Raw genomic sequence first — 22,098 nt, forward strand, 5'->3', positions numbered from 1 at the left:
TATGTTGGCTTATATGAAGATAGAATTTTATCTTCTTTCATCTTTATTCTATATTGTATTTTACTCATTTAATTGTAGGATTATTAATTAAGGAAAAGTTCTGATCAAAACTTACCTGTAATTCCATCCACATTACACTTGAATTAAAGAATATAGAAAAAATATTTTTTCATTAATATTACCAGGCATATCAACAGTGTGATTTATTTTTAGTTATGTAATGAAAAAAATACTTGGGTGTAGATTTTTTTCAAAAATGATAACCATGACATGATGAAATGGTCATTAAAATATTTCTAGATTTTGCTTTTTTATAAAAATCAGTATTTAGAATTTCACAGTGAAGAGGTCCTAAATTCTTCGTACATGAAATTATATAAAAATAGAAGACATAGACATCTTTAACTCTTTAATCCTTTGATTAAGCAGCAAGCATATCACTCTTCCAGGCCAAACACTGCTTAAACAAAAAAGAAAATTAATGACGTGCAAAATATTTACAAAATATGCAAAGCACACAATAAGACATCTCACTATGTACATGTGTCATATTACTAATGAAGCTCAGATTTTTTTACTGTGTGCTCTAGTGTATGTAAATCAAATTACAGCACATCCCTCAGATACAGCATCTTGGCCCATGGCTGGGATAGAACAGATTTTTAAATGAATCATAATATACTTAACAGCTAGACAGATGCTGGTGCTGACCAACACACTGACTTGTCCCACACACTGTATATTGAAGATCTACTGACAAGAGACAAGACAATAAAAGCCATATAGTATGCACGTATGCAAGACAATCTAAGTACTTTAAAAAATGCTTTAGATATTTTAAGATATATAACTGCCCCCCCCCCCCGTGGCTTTTAAAGTAAAAATAAGTATAAATTCTTGAATATTAAGAATTTTAAATCAGATTTTTATCTAGTTACAATCCAGGGGCAGGAACTTTTTAAGATGATCCAATGAGAAAGACAAGATACACCCTGGAAAAAGTTTGTGCCAGAACATAAGGTCCTTATGAAGAGCAGAGCTCTAAACTTCAAAATTAAAACTAATCAATGAATTTAAATCTAATAGCTCCTTAAGGCGTTAGAGCCAATGGTAGGAACTATTCTTCCAATATTGGGAATATAGGACTTCTCAAAACATAAATCAAGGGCCTTAGATGTTGACTATTTCTTGAAGTAGTTCTAGATCTGATGAGAATGTAAATGTGCAAACATTTAGCCTTAAGTTCCACTAGTATAGTAATCTAAGTGATCTCTTTGCACAAGTCATGATTCCAATATGAAATCGCTGTATCAAAAATATTAGTAACACATTGTTGAAATACTATTACTTGTAAAATATTCTTTGTAGGTGCTTAATGATTTATGTGTTCAATTAAGACTTGAGATGTTTTCGCTTCTTATAAAAAAGGGGTCTCAGCATTTTAAGTTAACAGCACAATTGTGACAATATACTGATGCATCTTTAGATAACACAGAACAAATTCTTCGATTTATTTTACGAAATAGTGTTGATGATTTAACCCTAAACCATACCCACAAGCACAGGTCGGCTGCAAGGAATACACAAATGTATCCAAATAGTACAGTAGATTTATCAAGAAAACATCCTTTATATTAAATGCAGACCATATTAATAAGTATGAGGGCAATTTTAAGTCAGATCCTAAACACAAAAAGGGCATTGTAAATAAATGCTTCCATAACTATCACTATCTCCACGTAACTGACAAAATATAATTCTCTTCTAAAGTCCCCAAATATAGGCAACTACTAGTTAAAAGCAGAGAGCATTTTAAAAAATCAAAATTAACTCCATTTTCAAGGAACTTAAAGACACTGTACTTCAACAAATCTGTATGTAAAATTATCACGCCAATCCTCTTATTACTTATAGATGACAGGTCAATGACCTTTAAGCAAGGACTTTGCACTAGGACCCTAAAGTGTAAGTTAAAGGGTTAGTAGGTTCAGTACATTCTTTGTGGTTTCATATAATTGCTTTGCAATTGATTAAATTGCTTTCTTTTAAAGGAATATATTAAAATTCCTTTAGAAAAAAAAGCAAGATATTTTGAAAAAAGGGATACGCACTGAAATTTTTAAAATATGCATTAAATGAACACATGTCAAAATCTGAAATGCAAGCTATTTATTCTTGTACTCCTAACATAGGAAAATGTTGTTAAAAATTAAATTAAGGAAGAAAGAAAAAGTCAAACATCCTTAAGAAACTTAAGGAGTTTCCACAATTCCTAAGTCAGTATTTCTGTACTAAGAGCCTTGACTATGAAGAGGCAGAAATAGAAAGAATCTCAATAAAATAAATATGGTAAAAACAAAACAAAACAAAATCTATATACTTTCTTAAGTATATAGAATACTTAATCTCCTTTTGTTCCTTTTATGAGATCATGTTGCTGAACATATACTCTAGAAAGGAGGCTAACTGTAGGCTTTTTGTTGTATAACATTTAGTTTGGTTGCACAAACCAAAAAATGTCCTAGACATCCACTTATGCTAGCCCCCTGCCACAGAACTAGTTCACAGCCTCAGTATCAAGGAGGACTGTTCTCTTTTGCATCAGTCTGATGAGCACTGGTCTAATGATGGGGTGAAGAGTTACTGTAGCTCTGTCCAGTTTAATTTTAGTGCAGCGAGGACTGTGAATCTGTCTGAATTCCGATAAGTGACGGTGGCTGTTGACCACCAACCGTGGACAACACTGGTCTTGGGTTGAGACGGGGTGGCAGAGAATTAGCAGGGCGAATGAGAGGTGGTGGAGGCTGATTTAAAGTTGGCCGGGGCTGGATGAACCGAGCCTGCTGCTGGAGTGGAGGAGGCTGCCGGTGAAGAGCAGGGGCAGCAGGCAGTGTTGGACGAAGAAGTGGTGGAGGCTGGTTCAGAGTGGCAATGGGGGCTGTTGGTGTTGGAGTGGATGATGGGGCAGGAGGTGATGGACCCAGAGTCCGAGGAGCCTGTGGGGTCTGTGCCTAGAGGTGAGGAAACAAAAATACATGTTATGAGATGAGCGTTCCTAATGAACTGAATGCAATATAGCTTGGGCTGTCCCAGGAAAAACAAAACAAATCAAAACAAAACAAAAACATAACACCAGTGTTTTTTTGGAAGCACAAGCTTCTTTTATTTTAAACAAAGCAAAACAAAAAACCAAAAACTGAAAAAGCAATGAAGCTACCAAACAGGCATCTTTATTAGTAATCAGCTTAACACTGGAAATAAAAATAAGACTATGAAAGAACAATACACTCTCCATTCTTCTAGGATCAGAACTTAGCATGTCCTTAGGACTTAAGAGTCACGAGAGAGGCACCACTGAGTAAGTGGATTGTCAACCTTTCATGCTCATTTAGCTAGTCCTCTGACAAATTAACCTTACAGAACACCACACAAAATGATGATTCCTCAACTCATATTAGCTCAAATTCCATACACAAACACACCTCCTCTTCTTCATCAGTGCTCTTCCCTGATGGCACATTAGAAGCAATTTTTGTCTCCTCCCCTAAAGTAGAAGCATCACCATTAGAAGCCTGGGTTCCTTGTTCTGCTTCCCACTCCTGCAATACCTCCTCTAAGTTAAACCGACGCCTGTAGTTTACAAAGAAGTTCTTCACTTGGCCAACAGTCTTGTTGCCAATTACATCTGCAATAGCTTGAAAATCTTTACCATATTTGCGGACACCTGGAAGGCAAAGTAAATAAATACACCTGTGAAGGATCAGTAAGGAGAGCTGTGTGTACTATACATCATGCACACACAAAAGATACCAGCAATGAAAATCCTTTCTCATAAACTCTGCTCATTTCTCAATTCTGAGATAGAGACTAAGATATCAGGGTCACAGATGAAAACTATCAATTATGTCATTTCAGCGAGCCAGCCACTTGCCTTCAACTGAACAATCAGAAACTTACCATTTTTTACATACTCAGTTATTTTCTCCAATCCTCTCTTGAACTCTCAAATACAGTCCATTTATTGTAAAGCATTGAATTCTTTGTTCCATCCTCAATTCCACATTCATTTATTTCCCTAGTAGCCAGTCACCTAAATTTGAGCAACACCGTTTGTAAACAAAACTGAATGGGAATGAGCCATCTGTTTTATCCCCTCAATGGATTGAGTGGGTGGTCTTAGAGTTCCCCCATTAAGAAAAGCTTCATAATTTTGGTTTTAATACCAGCTTCAATTGGTTTTCTTGCCTAATCTCACCAGGGCACCAATGAATAGAAATGAGGTAAAAAGAGAATCATGACAATGTGATTCGGCAAAAAAGGGAAACTATTTTTCAGAGTTAGTTGGATTTCAACTCCTCTAACAATTTCAAAGACTGTGTATGAGAAGGAGTCTTAGCTGTACTTTATAGCCTTAAGAGTAAGGTTACAGTAGTGACTACATGTACTTGTGTTTATCATCACTACCTTAAATTTAATGACTGCACATTCAGTTATTTGAGAACCTAACTTTTTGTAATGGAAATTTTATTGGAATGAAAGATTGATATTTGATTTATGAACCTGGGATAGTCAATTATACTACATATTTTGGAATGACTTTATATGATCAGATGGATAATAAACTGCTCTTAAGGGAATTCTAAAAGGACGTTCACTGACTCATCATTTAACTCAAAATACAGAAGGTGTCAAAAGTGTTTTTACAATTTCTTAACTGTTTAAAATACCAGAAAACACTCATTAATTAGAGATGAGAAAGGGAAATAAATGATACTTATGATACTAAACAGTCTATAATATAACCTAAGCAACCAGAATCATGGGAATTTAAATAAATTCAATATGTATACAATCATAGATGAGAGAATATAAGGGTATGTTAACACCTCAGGAGAAATGCTAGATTCATATCTTACGGATACCCAATTACCTTAAAGCATCATCAGGATATGACAAAATTCTTGTTTTTAATTTCTGCCTTTATTTTATATAGAGAATTTGGGAATGAGTAATCTCTTGCTTATATTCAACTAGCCAACTTGACTATGGGGAGTGCTTTTATCTTAAAGAGCATTTTGGGCAGGAGGTCTGACATTAAGCTGTAATGATTTTTACTACAGAGTTTGGGGTGTGTAAACTGTGCTCATCTGCTCTGTTCTCAAAGGGAAAGACATACGCATGATAATAAATTATGGCACATTATTTACATTATTTAGCAAAATAAGTTCTTTTTAAATCCATAAGCTGATTTTCAGTTCAAACTCCATAACTGAGTAAAAATTCTAAGGGTGACCAGGTTCCACTAATTCCACATCTGCAATAAAAATCCAAGGGTATTTCCTATCAGGAATTATTGCTATATATTCAAGTACTTCTCTACTACTTATATTCTGGAAAATAACAACTCATTTGAGATTGCTGTACTGAAAAATAACTCCTAATTAGAAATCAGACACAGAGTTCTATCGATGTACTATTTTTTACAAGGAATATGTGATTTATATTCTAGAAATGACCAAATCTACTGAATACATGAGTTTGGAAATGAAAACTTCAAACAAATCTAAGATTAGTTCTTCTGTATTATAGCAAGAAGTCACATTAAGATGGACTCCAAATACGAAGACATTACAATCCTCAGAACACCTATTTGTTTAGCAAAATATATTACAAAACCTACCAATAAGCTGTCCCCATGTCTGATTCCATTTTATTTTCTCTTGTTTAAGGGACTTGATCTTGTTAGCAACACTGCTGCACTTCCAGAATTACAGACCCCCAAATATAAACTACTTCCTATTGGAACCTTAGTTTTCCCAGACACTCTGAATGTCAAGGATTTTTTCTAAGTCACCTAGGTTCTGAGTCACCCAGGTATGTTTATCATTAACTCATGTATGCCATATAAACTACTTGGTAAAATCTCAAGGCTCAGACCATCCTGCAGACTTCTGTCGTCTGGTTGAGGATCCTACTGGTGACCCAAGAACACGCAGGCCTTCGGGGATGTTAATGTGCTCAGCCTGCAGGGTGGCAGGGCAGGGTCTGGAATAGCTAGAGCTCCTTGACAGTTGTTTCTGGACAAGAGCAGTCTCATCCATTTGCCCTAGTGTGTTGTGACAAATTTCATAATTTTTTCTGTATGCCATGAGGTGAGAAAAGTTGGGAAGTACCGTCCTAGGAAATATAATGCTTAGTGCACAGGAAGCGCTCAGGAAATAGGATTGACTTTTCTTCCCCAAACCACAAGAGTCACATATAGCTAACTTCTTTATCACCTTCACACTGCCCATGACGCTGGTTCAATGGCATATTTTGTTTAGAAGGTGGAATTCTTAATTCTATACTGTGGCTGATAACTAGGTGAATTCTAGTGAAATACCAACTGAAGACTTAACTGGAACAGCTCTTTCCGAAGAATCCCGAGCTAGGCTTCTGGAGGAAAACCTAGCAGGGTAGCAATGCAGAGCAACTGACTTTAACAACCCAGGACATTAGAGCTTACTTTAGTTCCAATTTGTACCTGCAAGAAGGGTGGTCTACTGTTTTTCATAATTTAGAGTAAGTAAGGCCATCTGATTGCTTTATCAGCAAGGTTGAGAATCAACATAGTGATTAAATCTCTTTCTCTTCCTGAAGATGTAATAAAAGGTCCATTTGAACCATGGTTTTAAATGAAAACTTCCCAGGTTGGGGCAAAGGTCAGTTTTTAAAGGTTAGTAGAACGAAATTTTAGAAAATCCTGGAAGAGTTAAACTGTAAATATCCCAGGAAGAGGAAAAAGTGTTTTCAATCAAATTTTGAAAGTTACAATCAAACAACTTGGCTTCTTATGCTGGCTGATGATACCTTATAATCTTTTAACATACACTTTTAAAGTTTTGTTTGGGAATTAATATAAAATCACATTTTATAAAAGCCCACATTTCCCAAACAGTATTCTTCATCCTGCCCAACAAAAAAAAACACACATTCATATTTTTAAAATTTTGGCTAGTAAAACTAAATTCAGGAGCATTTGTAGTATGGTGTTTTCCAACTCTGGACATGAACAGTAGACTTTTTTCATTTTTTCTCCTGACATAGAAGGGATATATCTGCTTTTGCTATGTTCAAAAAGTTATTTTTAAAATCTGATTTGGGGAGTGCCTGGGGGGCTTAGTGGGTTCAAGCCTCTGCCTTTGGCTCAGGTCATGATCCCAGAGTCCTCGGATTGAGCCGCATCAGGCTCTCTGCTCGGTGGGAGCCTGCTTCCCCCCCCCCCACCCCCCGCCTGCCTCTCTGCCTACTTGTGATTGCTTTCTCTGTGTCAAATAAATAAATAAATAAATAAATCTTTTAAAATAAATAAATAAAATAAAATCTGATTTGGGGCTACCCCCCACCCAAAAAAGTAAAAATATTACAGTGGAAAGCTGCTTCTAAACAGAAAATTTGGGGGAGGGGGACATTGTTTCCTGCTTCTCATATAACAGTATTTCTTAAAGTGAGCATGTACTTAGTATAACCAGGAAATCTATTTTTGAAATAAGAACACAGTGACATCTAGAAACTCCAGAGATGTGCTTCTTCCCAATCAATAAGAGATTAATTTTAAACTCAAACCATTTGGGAACATGCATTTCTACCTCCTATAAATCTCTTCAAGAATTCATATTAAAGTTAAAAAAGAAAAAATCAACAGCAGTGGGACAGTGAACGGTGCATCCAGGTAAGGGCTAAAAGTAAAAATCACATATTCTCTTTCTAATATCTAGCTTTTCTCTTCCAAGTCTTGTGTTCCCATCATACTTGTTATAAGTTAAATTCCATCACAAAGATGCTAGAAATTTCGAATCATGAATTATCTGAAGCAAGTGTATCAGAGAGCTGACAATTATACTTCTGGGTCTCCATTCTTACGATACCTGTTATAATAGAAGAAACTCTCTAAGGCAAATGAGTGTTTTTTCAATGGAAAAATATGAACTTCCTGATCTCCACACTTCCTTTTGATTGTTCATGTACTGGTTTACAATCCCTATGTTTTAATCAAGTGCCAAATCTTTCTCCCCTCCTTTAGGAACCTTCTAGCTTTTTTCTTAATGTATGAGATAAAATTAGAAAGAAGACAGTTTCCAGGCTTGCAACCTAAAAATGAATGAAATGTATAAACTACAGGAAAAGAAGGTAACTTTAACTGTGAAAGAATAACTGACTTGAGTGTATTGTTGTCACTGTTTCATTATGAAAGGCAGACAATATGGTGAAAAAACTAAACTAAAATAAAAAAACTAAACTCAAAATTAAAGCTGATATCTTGATAAAACTGGAAAAGTTTCTTGTTGTTTACCCTAAAATAGCACTAATATTTTATTAAAGAGAAAGAGTGTATTATTTTTAGCACAAAGGATTAAGAAATAAATACATTTAAGAGAAGGCCAAAAATAAATACTGTACCAGGCTTCTGCCCCTCGAAACTTTGAAGAGTCAATGTTTTGTACTATCATTTAAATGTATTATTATTTTTTCAAAATATTAATTTGAAAATATTGTTTCATTTTACATGAAAAAATACACCCAGAATCTAATTGTTTTCTTAATTCTTGCTAAATAAGAAATGTTCATCATATGAATATCAAGATTGATTTGGGGGTGATTTCTAAAAGCACTACAAATTAGAAAAGATATATTTATATGTATGATACAAGCTATAAACAGAAATATCTTCATTAACACATATTGTGAAGACTGTACTTAATCGCCTGTTAACCAATCCGTTATAATAGAAAACTCAGATACTTAAGGCTGGCACAGATTACTGAAAGTATAGAAATACCATTCTTAACAAGTACTTTTCAGAGAGAGGTTTAAATTAGGCACATTTATAACATCCTACCTGGGGACTCTTGTAGAATGTTAATGAAGTTATAACATAGTTAAAACTAAAATTCAGAACTAAAATTAATATAATAAAGTCATAGAGTACATAAGTACAAACATTCCTGTTTTGGTCTGGGCATGATTCCCACCCTTCCAAATAAGGGAGAAAGAAGGAAAAATAATTTTTTATTTATTTCAATATTTATCATTAGAATAACACTTATTTAAATAGTTATTATTTAAATGGTAGTATTTAGTTAACAACAGTATTAAGTAGATGGGGAAAAAAAGGAGGAAATATATGTATTTGAGCCCTAGGAAATGATCCTAATATTGTATGTGGTTTTAAAAGAGTTACAATAAAAAAGTTTAATAGTAAAATTGTAAGTGTCACTAATGACACTAGAGTGTATTTCTCTCTTCAGGTCACTCTAATAGTCAACTATGAGCAAGATTTAAAAAGGAATTTAACAAATGAGTGTTAAATCAGAATATATATAGAATATGTCTTAAATATAAAGTGCTTATAAACTGAAATGTTACTATCAAAACTTACATGATCTACTGTTTTGTAAAACTGAAGCAGTGATAATAATACCATATAAAGTTTATCACAAATAAAGATTAAAGAGAAGAAAAAACAAAACAACTGCCTGCTAGGTATTTCTGGACAGCAAACTACATGTTAAAATAAAAACTGCGGTTATGTCCCTTAACCACACCGGGATTCAGGTACATAAGACATTACTATAGATTATACTGTTTATAAGACACACTTCTGAGAATTATATAAATGTGTGGGCCCATTAGCAAAAATGGCACTTTTTAGTTTTCCCTAAAATAACTATTTTGGACACAAATAGCTCTATATTGTTTTATTTTATGTAACGAACCCCTTTCCCAGAAGAAAAAAAGAAAAAAGAAAAACCCTAAAAAACCAAAAGTGAAACAAAAATTCTACATACAGAGTTAAAATAAAGACAATAACATATCAAGAAAGGACCTTCAAAAGCCAAAGACTATGTATATTTCTGTACAAATTACTTTCTAAAGGTGCATAAGAATATTGAATATATCTCAACAGGGAGGAAATGTCTGATTATATCCATAAATATTCTTTTAATATTTATAAACTGAGATAACGTCCACATACACAGTTCAAATTCTACATGTAAATCTTGCCATTGTCCCTTCCCCTGAATGCAGCTCAGCACAATATCCGACCCAGGCATGAGATTCCATGGTAGTGCTGCAGAACAAACATGAATGCTCTGGAAACATTAGCCCAGATTTTCCTAAATGAGTCTCTCCAGAAAATCATTTCACTGGGATAATTTTCATAATAGAGTACAAGATTGATATACTAACTTTTATGTAACTCAAATACTGGAAATCAGGGTTAAATTCTATAGGCTACACACACACACACACACGGATGGACAGAAACACAGGTGTTACACCTATAAAAGCAATGCTTCCCCAAATAACTATGTTAGAGCTCAAAGTCATAGATCTAAATATGAAACAGCCCCTGAAAATACCAGTTGTTTTGTTGTTGTTGTTGTTTTTATTAACAGGGAGCTTGCACTCATGACCCTAAGATCCAGTCATCACATGCTCTACGAACTAAGCCAACCAGGCGCCCCTACTCATTTTTTACTCTAAATTTTAAAGTTACTAATTTTAAAACAGCTATTATTGAACATTATAAACTAATTAAATTTTGTTCTCATTCAGAAACAGTTCCACAATTACAGATGTGCTCAATGCACACTCCACCACCCTGCTACCATAGGATCAAGTATTTATTCTGTTCATGAAATGACTGTTTTGGGCTATATAGGCCAACAAGAAGGCTGCTATCATTCTGATGGCACTGTCCTGTGACAGTTTCTAATCACACTGGTAGGGTAATCCTCACTCACTCTAGTCCAAACTGCCTCTATTAATCAATCTTTAATTACATTACTCTCACATCCAAATGATAACCCGCACATCCTTTTTGAGTTAAGTATGTTCTCTGTGTTTGAATAATTAGAAATATTTTTCAAAGTATAGTTTTATGTTTCACAGGGGCCCAACTCACATGTAGTTAACTACTATAACCTACTATATATATAACCTATTATATATCTAGGTTAACTAGATTTAAAAAAGCTATTAGTACTCAATACAAGGACAGCTCAGGCAGGAAAAACCAAATTGTAGACCAAACTTATAATTACACAATCAACCCTGTAGATAGTTTATCTTGAATGGAAAAGAAAAAAACAACAAAACACAAAAAACAACTACAACACTGAATAAAAAATATAAAGTTGGCTCTTCCTTAAGTAATTCAAACATGAGACAATCCAATCTACAAAGTGCTCTGCCATATAATTCAACAAAGCATTCTAGTTATATCAGTGCATTTAAAAGGCTTTATGTATATTTTTCAGTGTCTCTCTTAACTCTATTATTTATATATATATATAATATAAATATATATGAATTTATTTTTAAAGCCAAGTTTCTAAGCATTCAGTGACACATCTCTTAAGATACACTGAAAATTAAGTATATCATTAATATTTTCAGTACCTGACATTTATCATACAGAGAAACACTATTATACAGAACAATTGGATATAGCAGAAACACGTTATAGTTCATCCTTTTAATGATGAGGGTTATCAATGACTAATATACTAAGAATGAACCCAACTGCAGGAAAACTGAAGCAAAGGCACGCAGAGACCATATGTTCAAGCTTGTCATCACCATCACTGTTAAGGCTGAGAATGTTTTATGTACTGTACAGGACCCAAAATGTATATAGGCACACCCACGAGAACAAAACAGAATTCCTGGTTTTCAGGACTTTGTGGTAAACATAAGTGCCCTTTCTTGATCCATTTCCAAATGAAGGGAAGAACTATGGAAGTCACCTTTCATGACAAGTTAAATAATTAACAATAATAGCTGCTCATCGTTAATATACCTTGCACTGCTAGAAGCTGCTCCTCTGTGGTCCAACGGGCATTAATTTTCTGATTTGACTACAAAATTAAAGAGAAGTTTCCTAATGAGGATATGAAGACAGACATTTTTCCAAAGTGCTTATTTTTGTTTAACTTTTCACCAAATCATAACTTTTCACCAAGACATGAGATTACTAAAACTCTGATTTACAAAGATCCTGTTTTTAATAAGGATTAAAAAGTATGCTCTGAGTTACCTTTTACCCACACAAAAAAGATAATGAAAGGGAAATGAACCAGTTTGGGAGAATGAAAAACATTCACATTTATACTCAGATCAGAAGCATTAAAACTGAGGAAATCTATTAGTCATCCATTTTCCAACTACAATGTTCCTATCACACATGGCAAGTGTTAAATTTAGCCGAGTTTTAAACATTCAAGAGACTTTATCTTCTTTAGAGAGAGCTGTGACTTGCTCTTAAATTTCTTCTCTTCACATTTTCATTAATCCTAACCTTACTGCACCAAAACCAGTGTTATAAATTAATACAGAGCTGTAGCTCAGTCCTAATTCCTAAAATATTTCCCTAAATTTCTGAAGGAGAAAGTGACCCACTATAAGAATAGATTTTTCTCCCTAAGGTCTCCCCACATTTCTCCCAATATTTTTGTTTAAAAAAATCCCACGTTTAAGACTTTCACTATGGTACAACTACAATAGTAAACACCAAATCAAATGTCATTAGTGTATACCCGCTGATTAGTGCAAGGACCACTGGCAGTAGAGGGAGGGACAGAAGTATAACAGCCTACAGAGGTTTACAGAACAAAGTGCCCAGATAAATTTGCCTGGTGTAATACACAGATAGGCTGGGCAAAACAGAAAGAAAGACTTCCTCTGAGAACAAGTGTAGGTTTTATCTCACTTACAGTCTTAGCAATAAGTTTCTACAGTACATAGAGGTTCTAGGAACATCTACTTTATCACGAGGGGGAAGAGGTATAAAAAGTAAGTATTCAGAAGAAAGAATAAAACAAAAATTCAAAATTAGAAAAAAATTATTAGAGAAGAAAGGAAAAAGTTTTTAAAAAAACTGGATAAATGAGGAAAGCACCTAAAGCAGAAAGCACCGAATACCAGATGATGAGATTAAGAAGAGAGCAAGGCAAGGCCAGGCAGACAGTGGATAAAACTCAACTTGAGAATATCAGCGATGAAGCAAAATGCAAACATTAAAAAGGTAAAGAAAAAGAGAGAGCTATAGGCTAAGAAGCACTTATGGGCGCCTGGGTGGCGCCTGCCTTCGGCTCGGGTTGTGCTCTTGGGGTCCTGGGATCAAGCCCCACATCAGGCTCTCAGCTCAGCAGGGAGTCTGCTTCCTCTTCTCTCTGCCTGCCTCTCTGCCTACTTGTGATCTCTGTCAAACAAATAAAATCTTTTTTAAAAATTAAAAAAAAATAAAAGTAACATGCACTATGAAAACTTACTTCGGCTTATAAGCAAATTAAGAGACAGGGTAGACGCAAATAGCTATTAATAAAATTAAAAGTTCAGAGTTTACTGCAGATTCAAAGATGAGAGGGAAAAGTTACAATGACTAGACCAGGGAAGAGGGCCAGCTGGAAGGGATAGACACGGAGGTGGGTTAAAGAACATGATAAGTTTCTGAAATGCAAAGATCAGGAGAAGACCCACCACGTATGGGCAACAACAGGATCAACAATTAGGAAGAAGTGATAAATAATGTTTGGAAAGTTGGTGATAGTTTAGTTAAGTATGTAAGGACCACTTTTGGAAGTGGTCCTTACATATCAAGGTCAATGAGTTCACACTAAATTTAATAAGCAATAGATTTTTGGGGGGAGGGAACAGAGGGAGAAGAGTAGGATTCTGATCAGAATAAGACTTTAAGCCTGGAGAGCTGGCAGAAGAGTGGTGCTGTTAAGGACCTAAGACGTTATGAAATGCTGATTGGGGAGGTGCAGGAAGGCAAGACTGAGGTGATGATGGTAACCTGGGATTCACGGACAATGAGGTCATTCAGGTGGAGCTCAGGATCCAATTGAGGCTAAAATAGATTCATCTACGCAAACACAGCTTTTGAGGGTTTGGAAATGTTTATGAGGGAAAACAATGGAGTCATATTTTACTTACATATAAAGTTCTAAAATCTGCCCATGAATTTAAAAAAAATTCTTTTAAATCCAAATTATTAGTGCAATGTTCTTACAAAGGTGGTCATGGACACAGGCACACGATTGCTTAGTAGGTCCACACGGCCAGATATCTCTCCAGCACTGAAATGGACCAAGTCTTTCAGTTAATCCCAGATGAAGCTTTGGTTGACATTTAAGGTAGTACTGAATGAAAAACAAATACATATTTAAATACTAGAATTTCAAGTCAAGGAGACTGCTCGTACAGGAGGCCTGTGGAAGCTAAAGCCTTCTAAAGAAATAGTGGATTCACAGTTCTGGCCTCTATCAGCTTACTCTGCAAGGAAACATTTGATAAATGGGAGTTGAGGCAGGATTGTCAGCTCTACTCTACTTGCTATTACTAAATATAACTCCGTTTTACCTGGCTTAATATCTGCGGTTGCATTTGTGCCATTTAAATGTACATATGATACAATTTTAGTATAGTGAAGTGATGAGCTTGTATGTTTCCAAAGAGAAGTGAATTTTGAGGATAAAAGCTTGGAGAATGCTTCCATTTACATATAGAAGGGAAAAGTACAGCTGAAAAGGGAACATAATAGTTACAAAAGACATCCCCTCTCAAAAGTTAAAGGTACAGAGAGGTTGTCATCTACGTCAAGGCTGAGAAAAAGGCAAGAAAAACGAGTTAGAGCTGTGGAATTTGATCATTAGCAGCACTGTTAGCCTTTAAGCAGCAGCCTCGGTGGAAAAATGCAGGGAGCAGGGTTGAAACTGCAAACTCTAATTCATTAGAGTCCGTATGACAAAATAGAAGCAGTGGAAGAAAGGGAAGACTGAAGGTGAAATGGGGTCAAAATTTTTTAAATACGTAAGATTCCTTCAAGTTACTGATTTTTCTATTCTCTTTTAAACCCAAGAAACTTTGGTAGAGATTTGTCTAACTTACAGGAAGGACAGCTAGGATGTATCTCGGAATTTAGAATTGTGTAGTTGTTATGGTTAGCTAGGTAGTATGACTAAGAACATTTTTCTACAGCAAACCCCCGATGGAAATAGTTCTTTTGATCATACTGTTTCTTTTTATCATAATGAAATACTAATCTAAACTAAAAGGATCCAATATATAACAGTTATAAAACTAATAATATAAAAGGCTCCAAAGAGCCTTTTAGAACAATCGATGACATCCCTCGTGAATTCGGCATCTTTACTGCATCCTTTCCCTACTAAATTAGTCCTCTCATCTTTCCCATTTTTGTCAGTAGTCGATTCACACTATCTTTGAGTTGAAAGAATTAGAAAAGGACACCAAGTTAAACCTTCCATCCAACATCCTTAATGAAAGGATGTCACCTACCTATGCATGAAAACATCAAAAGATGAGGAAATTTCTAGCTCCCCAAAGCACTCCTTTTTTAGTTTCTTCCTTCCTGGTTTCGTTCATCTCCTTGTCCCTGGTCTCCTTCCTACCTCCAACCCAAACAAATCAAAGCATAACCCCACAGGCCACCACTCCCCACAACACTCTTACATACTTTCAAATAGATATATTATGTTCTATTTTGCAATGTTCTTTGGATTTATCACTAACTGTCCACTCCTACAACTATCACCTGACTGTACCCAAAATGCCTTTTACCATTTACTTTATCACTCACACGCTTAGTATTTTAGCAGCTGTAAAGTTTCCAACTTAGCCTGTATAATACTGCCAGGATAACCTTCCTAAAATTAAAAATTCCCATTATATCCTTCCTGTATGGAAGAAACTACAGGGTCTTCACATTTGAACTAATTTAAAAGGAAAACTTCTCTTCCTAGCTCTCAGACTTTCACACTCTACCCTTGCCCACTGATTTCTATCATAAAGAAGTCCCTGTTGAACTCAATCCTGTTAACATCTCTCATTTACCACATTCACTCCTCCTCAGCGTCCAACTTTGCCTAACGAAGTAGACAATACTCTTCATGAAAGAAAACTGTTTTACACCTCCTTTAAACTCTCAGTGGTAATCAGCACCACAATGCGCACATAAGTGCTCAGGGAATGCCCCTTGACTGATTTTCTCCTTCACGGGACTTACATGTATTTTGAATATACTGTTCAATACCAAACCACTGATCATTATTTCCTTTCTTGCCTTTTTGCATGTGCAAAACTCCTACTCATCCTTCAAACCTCAGCTGAAACATCCCCCATTAGGGAAGTCTTCCCTGATTATCCTAACAAGAATGAGTAATTACCACTTGTTTTCCTGTAGCTTTTTACTTATAAATCTATCACACAACTTTAATCAGTTTGTCTTATACTATCTAGACATTTCTTTTTTTAATGCAGATGGAAAAATCTACACAAATTTCCCAAAGTGCCTAAAACAGTGCCTTACATGAAATAAGTGAACAATACTTATGGGAGTGAATAAACTTTCTTCACCAATTTTTTTCCTAAGTGAAAAGAACAAATACAACCAAAAGAGAAGTAAAGCATCTTAGTACCTGTTTACTTTCAGTTGAGTTACATCACTTAGTAGCCTACTGTTCTAATGGCTAATGAAATTTCTTTTATTACATATGAGGCAGAAATTCTATCTAACCTAAAGAAAAGGTGATCATGACATGATTTTTCAACGTCTTTACTAAGACTGTTAATTTTGTATTTTGAAATAGATCTATTCAGGATATTTTCCCCTGCAAAGCAACAGATAAGACATGATAAATATAAATATATCCTGTTTCCTAGATAATAAACCTATATATATTTTTCAAGTCATAGGAGTTCAATAAATCAACCTCAAACTAATATTCAAACTTCAGTGTATGGATGGTAGAGTGTTAAGATTCTGGTTGTTTCATTTGGATCATTATTTTTAGAAAAACTCAAAAGATGTCATATATGTCTGATAACTCTAACCCCAAACCGCATTTAAATGTGAGAAATAATACACAATTTTGCTATTAAATGAAAACTTACAAAAGTAAGAGTGAGCAGGAAATGAATCTTGGACTCCACCTGGATTCTAGGACTGTGAAATATAGTCAAAATTTCACTATTTACTAGATTTGATGTTGATCAAGCCAGTTAACCTCTCTGAGGCCCAGAGGGATTTGTCATGTAAAATAGTATTTGCTTCATCTACTTCTTGGAATTTATGTGAGCATCAAATTAGATACCACACAGTTATGCTATTGCACTTTCATGTCTTACTTTTATGCCATGTTAATGGGTGAAGCTATCCTTCCATTTTTTGGGAAAATTTGAGGTTAGAATCATTGTTTCCTTGAAAATTTGGTAGACTTTCTCGGTAAAACTGTCTGGGCCTAGTATTTTCTTATGAAAAAAATGTTAACTGTTCCTTCATTTTATTTAATGACTATAAATTTATCAGGCTTTCCTTCTTAAGACAATTTTGGGAAGATATATTTTCCTACAAATTTCTAAGCTTTGTTTAAATTTTTCAATTTATTGACATAAAGTTCTTCATGGTAGTCCCCTATTTTTAATCTCTAATATAATTTTCTAATTTAATTTTTTAAGTTACAAAATTACAGGCATTTAAAGCTCTTGGATTTTATGCATCTTAATGCATAGATATGAAATTTAAATAATTTTAATATAAAATTTAAAATAATTTTTGTTACAATAATATAAAGTAGTATTCTTTGTATTACTATCGTTCAATAAATAAAAATGTCACTTGAATGTTTGTCGGTTTACTTGTGGGTTTGGAATGAGATGGTATATTAGTCTATGTATATTTCATTCTTTCTCATTATCTAACCTTTGTGAAAGAAACCATTCAAAACAAAACAAAAAAAACCCCAAGAACAACTTTATTCCTGAGGATTCTTCCTTTCTGAAAGATTCTAATGAGGGAGACAACATCTGGTGCATTCGTTCTGAAGCCCTGCCCGCAACCTTGCTGCCCTCCCCTCAAGCCCCTCGTGCATATTTCATTCGTAGATATTTCAGGCAACTTGTGACTGGGGGGACAAACCATTAGGACCAAATAAGGATGATTTGATTATTAAATACATAAAAAAGGCAAGTCCAGGATATGAAGCACAGCATACAAATCTTTAAAAAAAGAAACAAGAGAAAAGATTTACAATAGGAGCTTCTGTGAAAAGACTTGATTGGAATTACAGGCATTTAAGTACTCCTATAATTATCGCAAATATCAGATATATATTAGGTTTCAGAGGAAACAGAGGGAAGAATTGAGAAAATGGTTAATCTATATCTCGTTCTTAGATTTCAAATTTTCAGGGACAGGAGTACAAAAATGTTATAAGTCCACATACTAAAATCCTCATTAGAAATCTGAGTCAAAAGACAAATACCTTAAAATAAAAAAATTGTTAAAATTGCTAAACCGAACTCTTTTTCTTATGTTCTTTTTCTTTCTGTGTTACAAATTCACATAGCTAGGAAAAGGCTTTGAGCAAACACTGCTGCAGACCCAGAAACATACTGGTTTGCTCATTAATTACTTTCCGTGTTCATGTGCACTGGGCCTATCTGTATAGCTGTTTTTCCCTACTTACTTTGCTTGATATGTATTGCTAACAGCAGGAAAGAAATGACTTCACTTAAATCATTATTCAAGTCTCAAAAGACTATCTAAATAACAATATAGAGACATGACTAATTACCCATGCTATGGTATCTTCAAAGTATTAACAACACATGGGACCAAAATAGTAAATACTGGATATAACTCAAAGAATAAGGTTTCACCATACTTAGTCACATACTCTTCAATAACATACCTCAGGAGGTTTGAATTCTTCAATTCCACCTTCCATTTTCTGTTTAAGTGCACTGTTTACTTGTTTAGCATTCTGAACCTTCAAAAAAATAACCCAAAATATGAATCAGATCTCATTCTTAGGTAAACATATGAGTACTCAGTAAGTGAAAAGGATATATACCAAATCCATCTTAAATTTTATTTCAGGAGGACAGACAATTACATTTTACCACACTTGGGCCACACAACTAATACCCACATCAAGAAACTATATATATTAACTAATTATATTAACTAATAGATCTCTAGTAGGCCAATCAACAGTCTACAAATTATAGTATCTGAGTATTTTTTAACAATGTCTGTTATAAGACAAATGGTATACAGAGGAATTAAATTCCATCAATATTGCTCATTACTATAATGTTTTAATAAAAATAACAATTATCCCAATAAGAATAATAATGATGCGAGTGGATAGTATTAGGTGTTTATTAGGTTAAGCATCATTGTTGGTACCTCACATGTAATAAATCACTTAATTCTCACTACTACTTTGTTAAGTAAGTATAATCAGTTCTGCTATAACCTGACATAGGCCTTCTCAAAAATCACCCCACTAGGCAAAATTGCACAATAAAAATCACAGGACTTATGGGGAAACAGAGCCTGGGACCCAACACTGAGAAACTTCATCAGTGACAAATAAAAAAAAAGACAGGAACCTCATAAAAATGATAGCAGATTTATGCATTCTAAATAATAAAGAAATTTACAAAGGCTACAATAAAGATGGCACTTTACCTTGGAAAAGACCTCAGGTTACTTATAGAAGTGTCAAATAATTGCACCATGTGAGTTACTGGGAAATGGTAGGAGAAGGGTTATTCAAAATCAAATGAAAAATTTTAACGCCAGCTATAGAGGTGTATGGTTCATAACATATAGTGAATTGAGAGAACTGGTACACATCTGAAGTATTTGGACATATACTCAGCTAGATCAGTTTTCCACTGATAAAAATAAAATATAAGCAAATGCAAAATTCACATTACACTCAAATTGTTCCCTAGTATATTAATTGTGTTGGAACAAATTCATGTTTTCAAAATAAGCATTATAGCAGAACTGACTCTACTTTTACAGTACCCACTCTACAGATGAGGAAGGCAGGGCACAGAGAAGTCCAGAAATGTTCCCTATGCAACAGACAGATGCAGCAGAACCTGAATGTGAACCATGCCAAGTTTTTAACTATCATTCTACTAGCAATATTATTCATCTTTACCTAGAATATTAAGGATTAAGATTTTTGTTTCTTCATTTGTTTACATGTTTTTCTTGGCTTGTTTTTTTCCCCACTTCCAGTATGAACAATCAAATATTTATAAAGTGACTTGTGAATTTTTTTTCTCAGAGATTTTAACACAGCTAAAATGTAAAAATCTAGGTTAATTCAAATGTAGTTAGTTGGCCCATCATGTTATACACACAAAGATAAAAGGTAAAAACATAAATTCCTTAAGGATTTCACAGATCAGTGGGGAGATAAATAAATATAAAAGTATAAATATAAAAATATTTATATATTTCCATAAATATATAAATATATGTATTATATAAAAATATAGAAATATAAAAATGTAAAGAAAGCTCAAACACCTAATGTAGACTTGGAGGAAGAGAGAAAAGAGAGCAAATATTTTGTATTCATGTTAACACACGTGGGTAATAGGGAAAAGAGGGTTAAGTTCTCCCAAGGAGATGACACCCAAATTTAGTTTCAAAGGATTACAAAGAATTAAGCAAGCAGGCAAGGTTTGGCTGGAATGCCTTTCAGGCAGAACAGCATGTAGGAAGAGTTATGCTGGGACAAAACAGGCAATCTGAATTCTGCCTAAAGACTGAAGAAAAGATTTTATTTGTTTGTTTGCTTATTTATTTATTTGAGAGAGCATGTGCACGCATGCGAGGAAGAGTTGAGGGAGAGGGACAAGCAGATACAGTGCTGAGCATGGAGCTCATGTTGGCCTCAATCTCACAACCCTGAGATCATGAACGGAAACACTTAACAGCTTCAAGACTACTTGAAATCTTTTTAAAGATCTTACAGGCAGGGACGCCTGGGTGGCTCAGTTGGTTAAGCAGCTGCCTTCGGCTCAGGTCATGATCCCAGCATCCTGGGATCGAGTCCCACATCGGGCTCCTTGCTCGGCAGGGAGCCTGCTTCTCCCTCTGCCTCTGCCTGCCATTCTGTCTGCCTGTGTTTGCTCTCTCTCCTTCTCTCTCTCTGACAAATAAATAAAATAAAATAAAATAAAAGGTATTACAGGCAAAGTGTTTTATACGTTCTCTAAAAAGAAAGAGTGCTATGGTTTGGAAGATAGGAATTGTGCACATGTTCATTGTTCAACTAAAGGCCAAGCATTCAGTCAAACACCTACTATATACATTAGAGAGCCTGGTGTCATAAAAGCCAACGAAAAGGAATTCCAAGAAGGAAGAAGGGGTAGTCAGTGTCAGATATTAATGAGCAGTGACAGATTCAAGAAAAATAAGAACTAAGAAGAGGGCACAAAACCTGGCAATTTGTTAATAAATAAACTTAAGATAGCTTTTCCCAGTGGTAGAACTGGGATGGTGTATGGGGCAGAAATTACACCGGAAGGGTCAGAGAATATGTGATGGGAAGAAAGCAGAGGAAGCTAAGATGGTAGGTATTTCTTCAAGAAGTTTGTTGGATAAGAAAAGAGAAATATAAGAGCTGTTTGGGTGAATAACCAGGGTCAAGAGATAGAGAAATAGGAATGTTTGGGATAGAGAAAAACTATCTTGATCCCATACTAGACTGTTGCAGGATTCTTACATTTTATATAAAGTAGTATAATATTAACTCTAAGGATAACATTGTAATACCTAAACAAGGATGATATGGTAGGCTGAAGATGCATACTGTAATCCCTACAGCAACTACTAAAATAAAAAATGCAAAGGGATACAGTTGAAAACATAAATAAGATGATGTTATACCTCTCTCTAAAATCCTTCAGTGGTTTCTTAACTCACAATGAATTTTAAATTTAACAAGACCTTTTGATCAATTCCTATCTATCTCTGCTGTAACCTGCTAAAGGCAAGTAGAAATTAATGAAGAGCTTCAAAATGAATGATTTTGATCATACCAGTATTTTAAGAAGATAACACAGACAACAATGTGTAGCATGGAGCTATAGCAACAGTGAACAGCAAGGAAAAGCCACAAGACAGTTATTGTCAGGGAAGAGGGTATAAACACCTGAACAAAGGTAGTAGGGATGGGATTAAAAATAAGGAGACTAATTTAAATAAAATTTCTC

General features: G+C 34.6%; 1 protein-coding gene across 7 annotated transcripts in view; it reads right to left on the reverse strand.

Moving 5' to 3' along the window:
- Positions 1 to 396: 396 nt before the first annotated feature.
- Positions 397 to 22,098, reverse strand: part of RCOR3 (REST corepressor 3) — a 52,172-nt gene continuing 30,470 nt past the window's right edge. For 3 of the 7 annotated variants that reach the window (XM_059147096.1, XM_059147097.1, XM_059147103.1), the window contains 4 exons: positions 18,762 to 18,839; positions 11,846 to 11,903; positions 3,483 to 3,724; positions 397 to 3,011 (listed from right to left, as the gene is read on the reverse strand). In XM_059147096.1, the coding sequence (XP_059003079.1) occupies positions 2,667 to 3,011; positions 3,483 to 3,724; positions 11,846 to 11,903; positions 18,762 to 18,839 (723 nt within the window). In that variant the 3' untranslated portion in view covers positions 397 to 2,666. Of the gene's footprint in view, positions 3,012 to 3,482; positions 3,725 to 3,957; positions 4,091 to 11,845; positions 11,904 to 18,761; positions 18,840 to 22,098 lie in introns of those variants that run through there. The other 4 variants (XM_059147102.1, XM_059147101.1, XR_009347650.1 and 1 more) reach the window with 3 other exon arrangements.

The sequence above is a fragment of the Mustela lutreola genome, chromosome 14, assembly GCF_030435805.1.
Source record: "Mustela lutreola isolate mMusLut2 chromosome 14, mMusLut2.pri, whole genome shotgun sequence".
NCBI classification, from domain to species: domain Eukaryota; kingdom Metazoa; phylum Chordata; class Mammalia; order Carnivora; family Mustelidae; genus Mustela; species Mustela lutreola.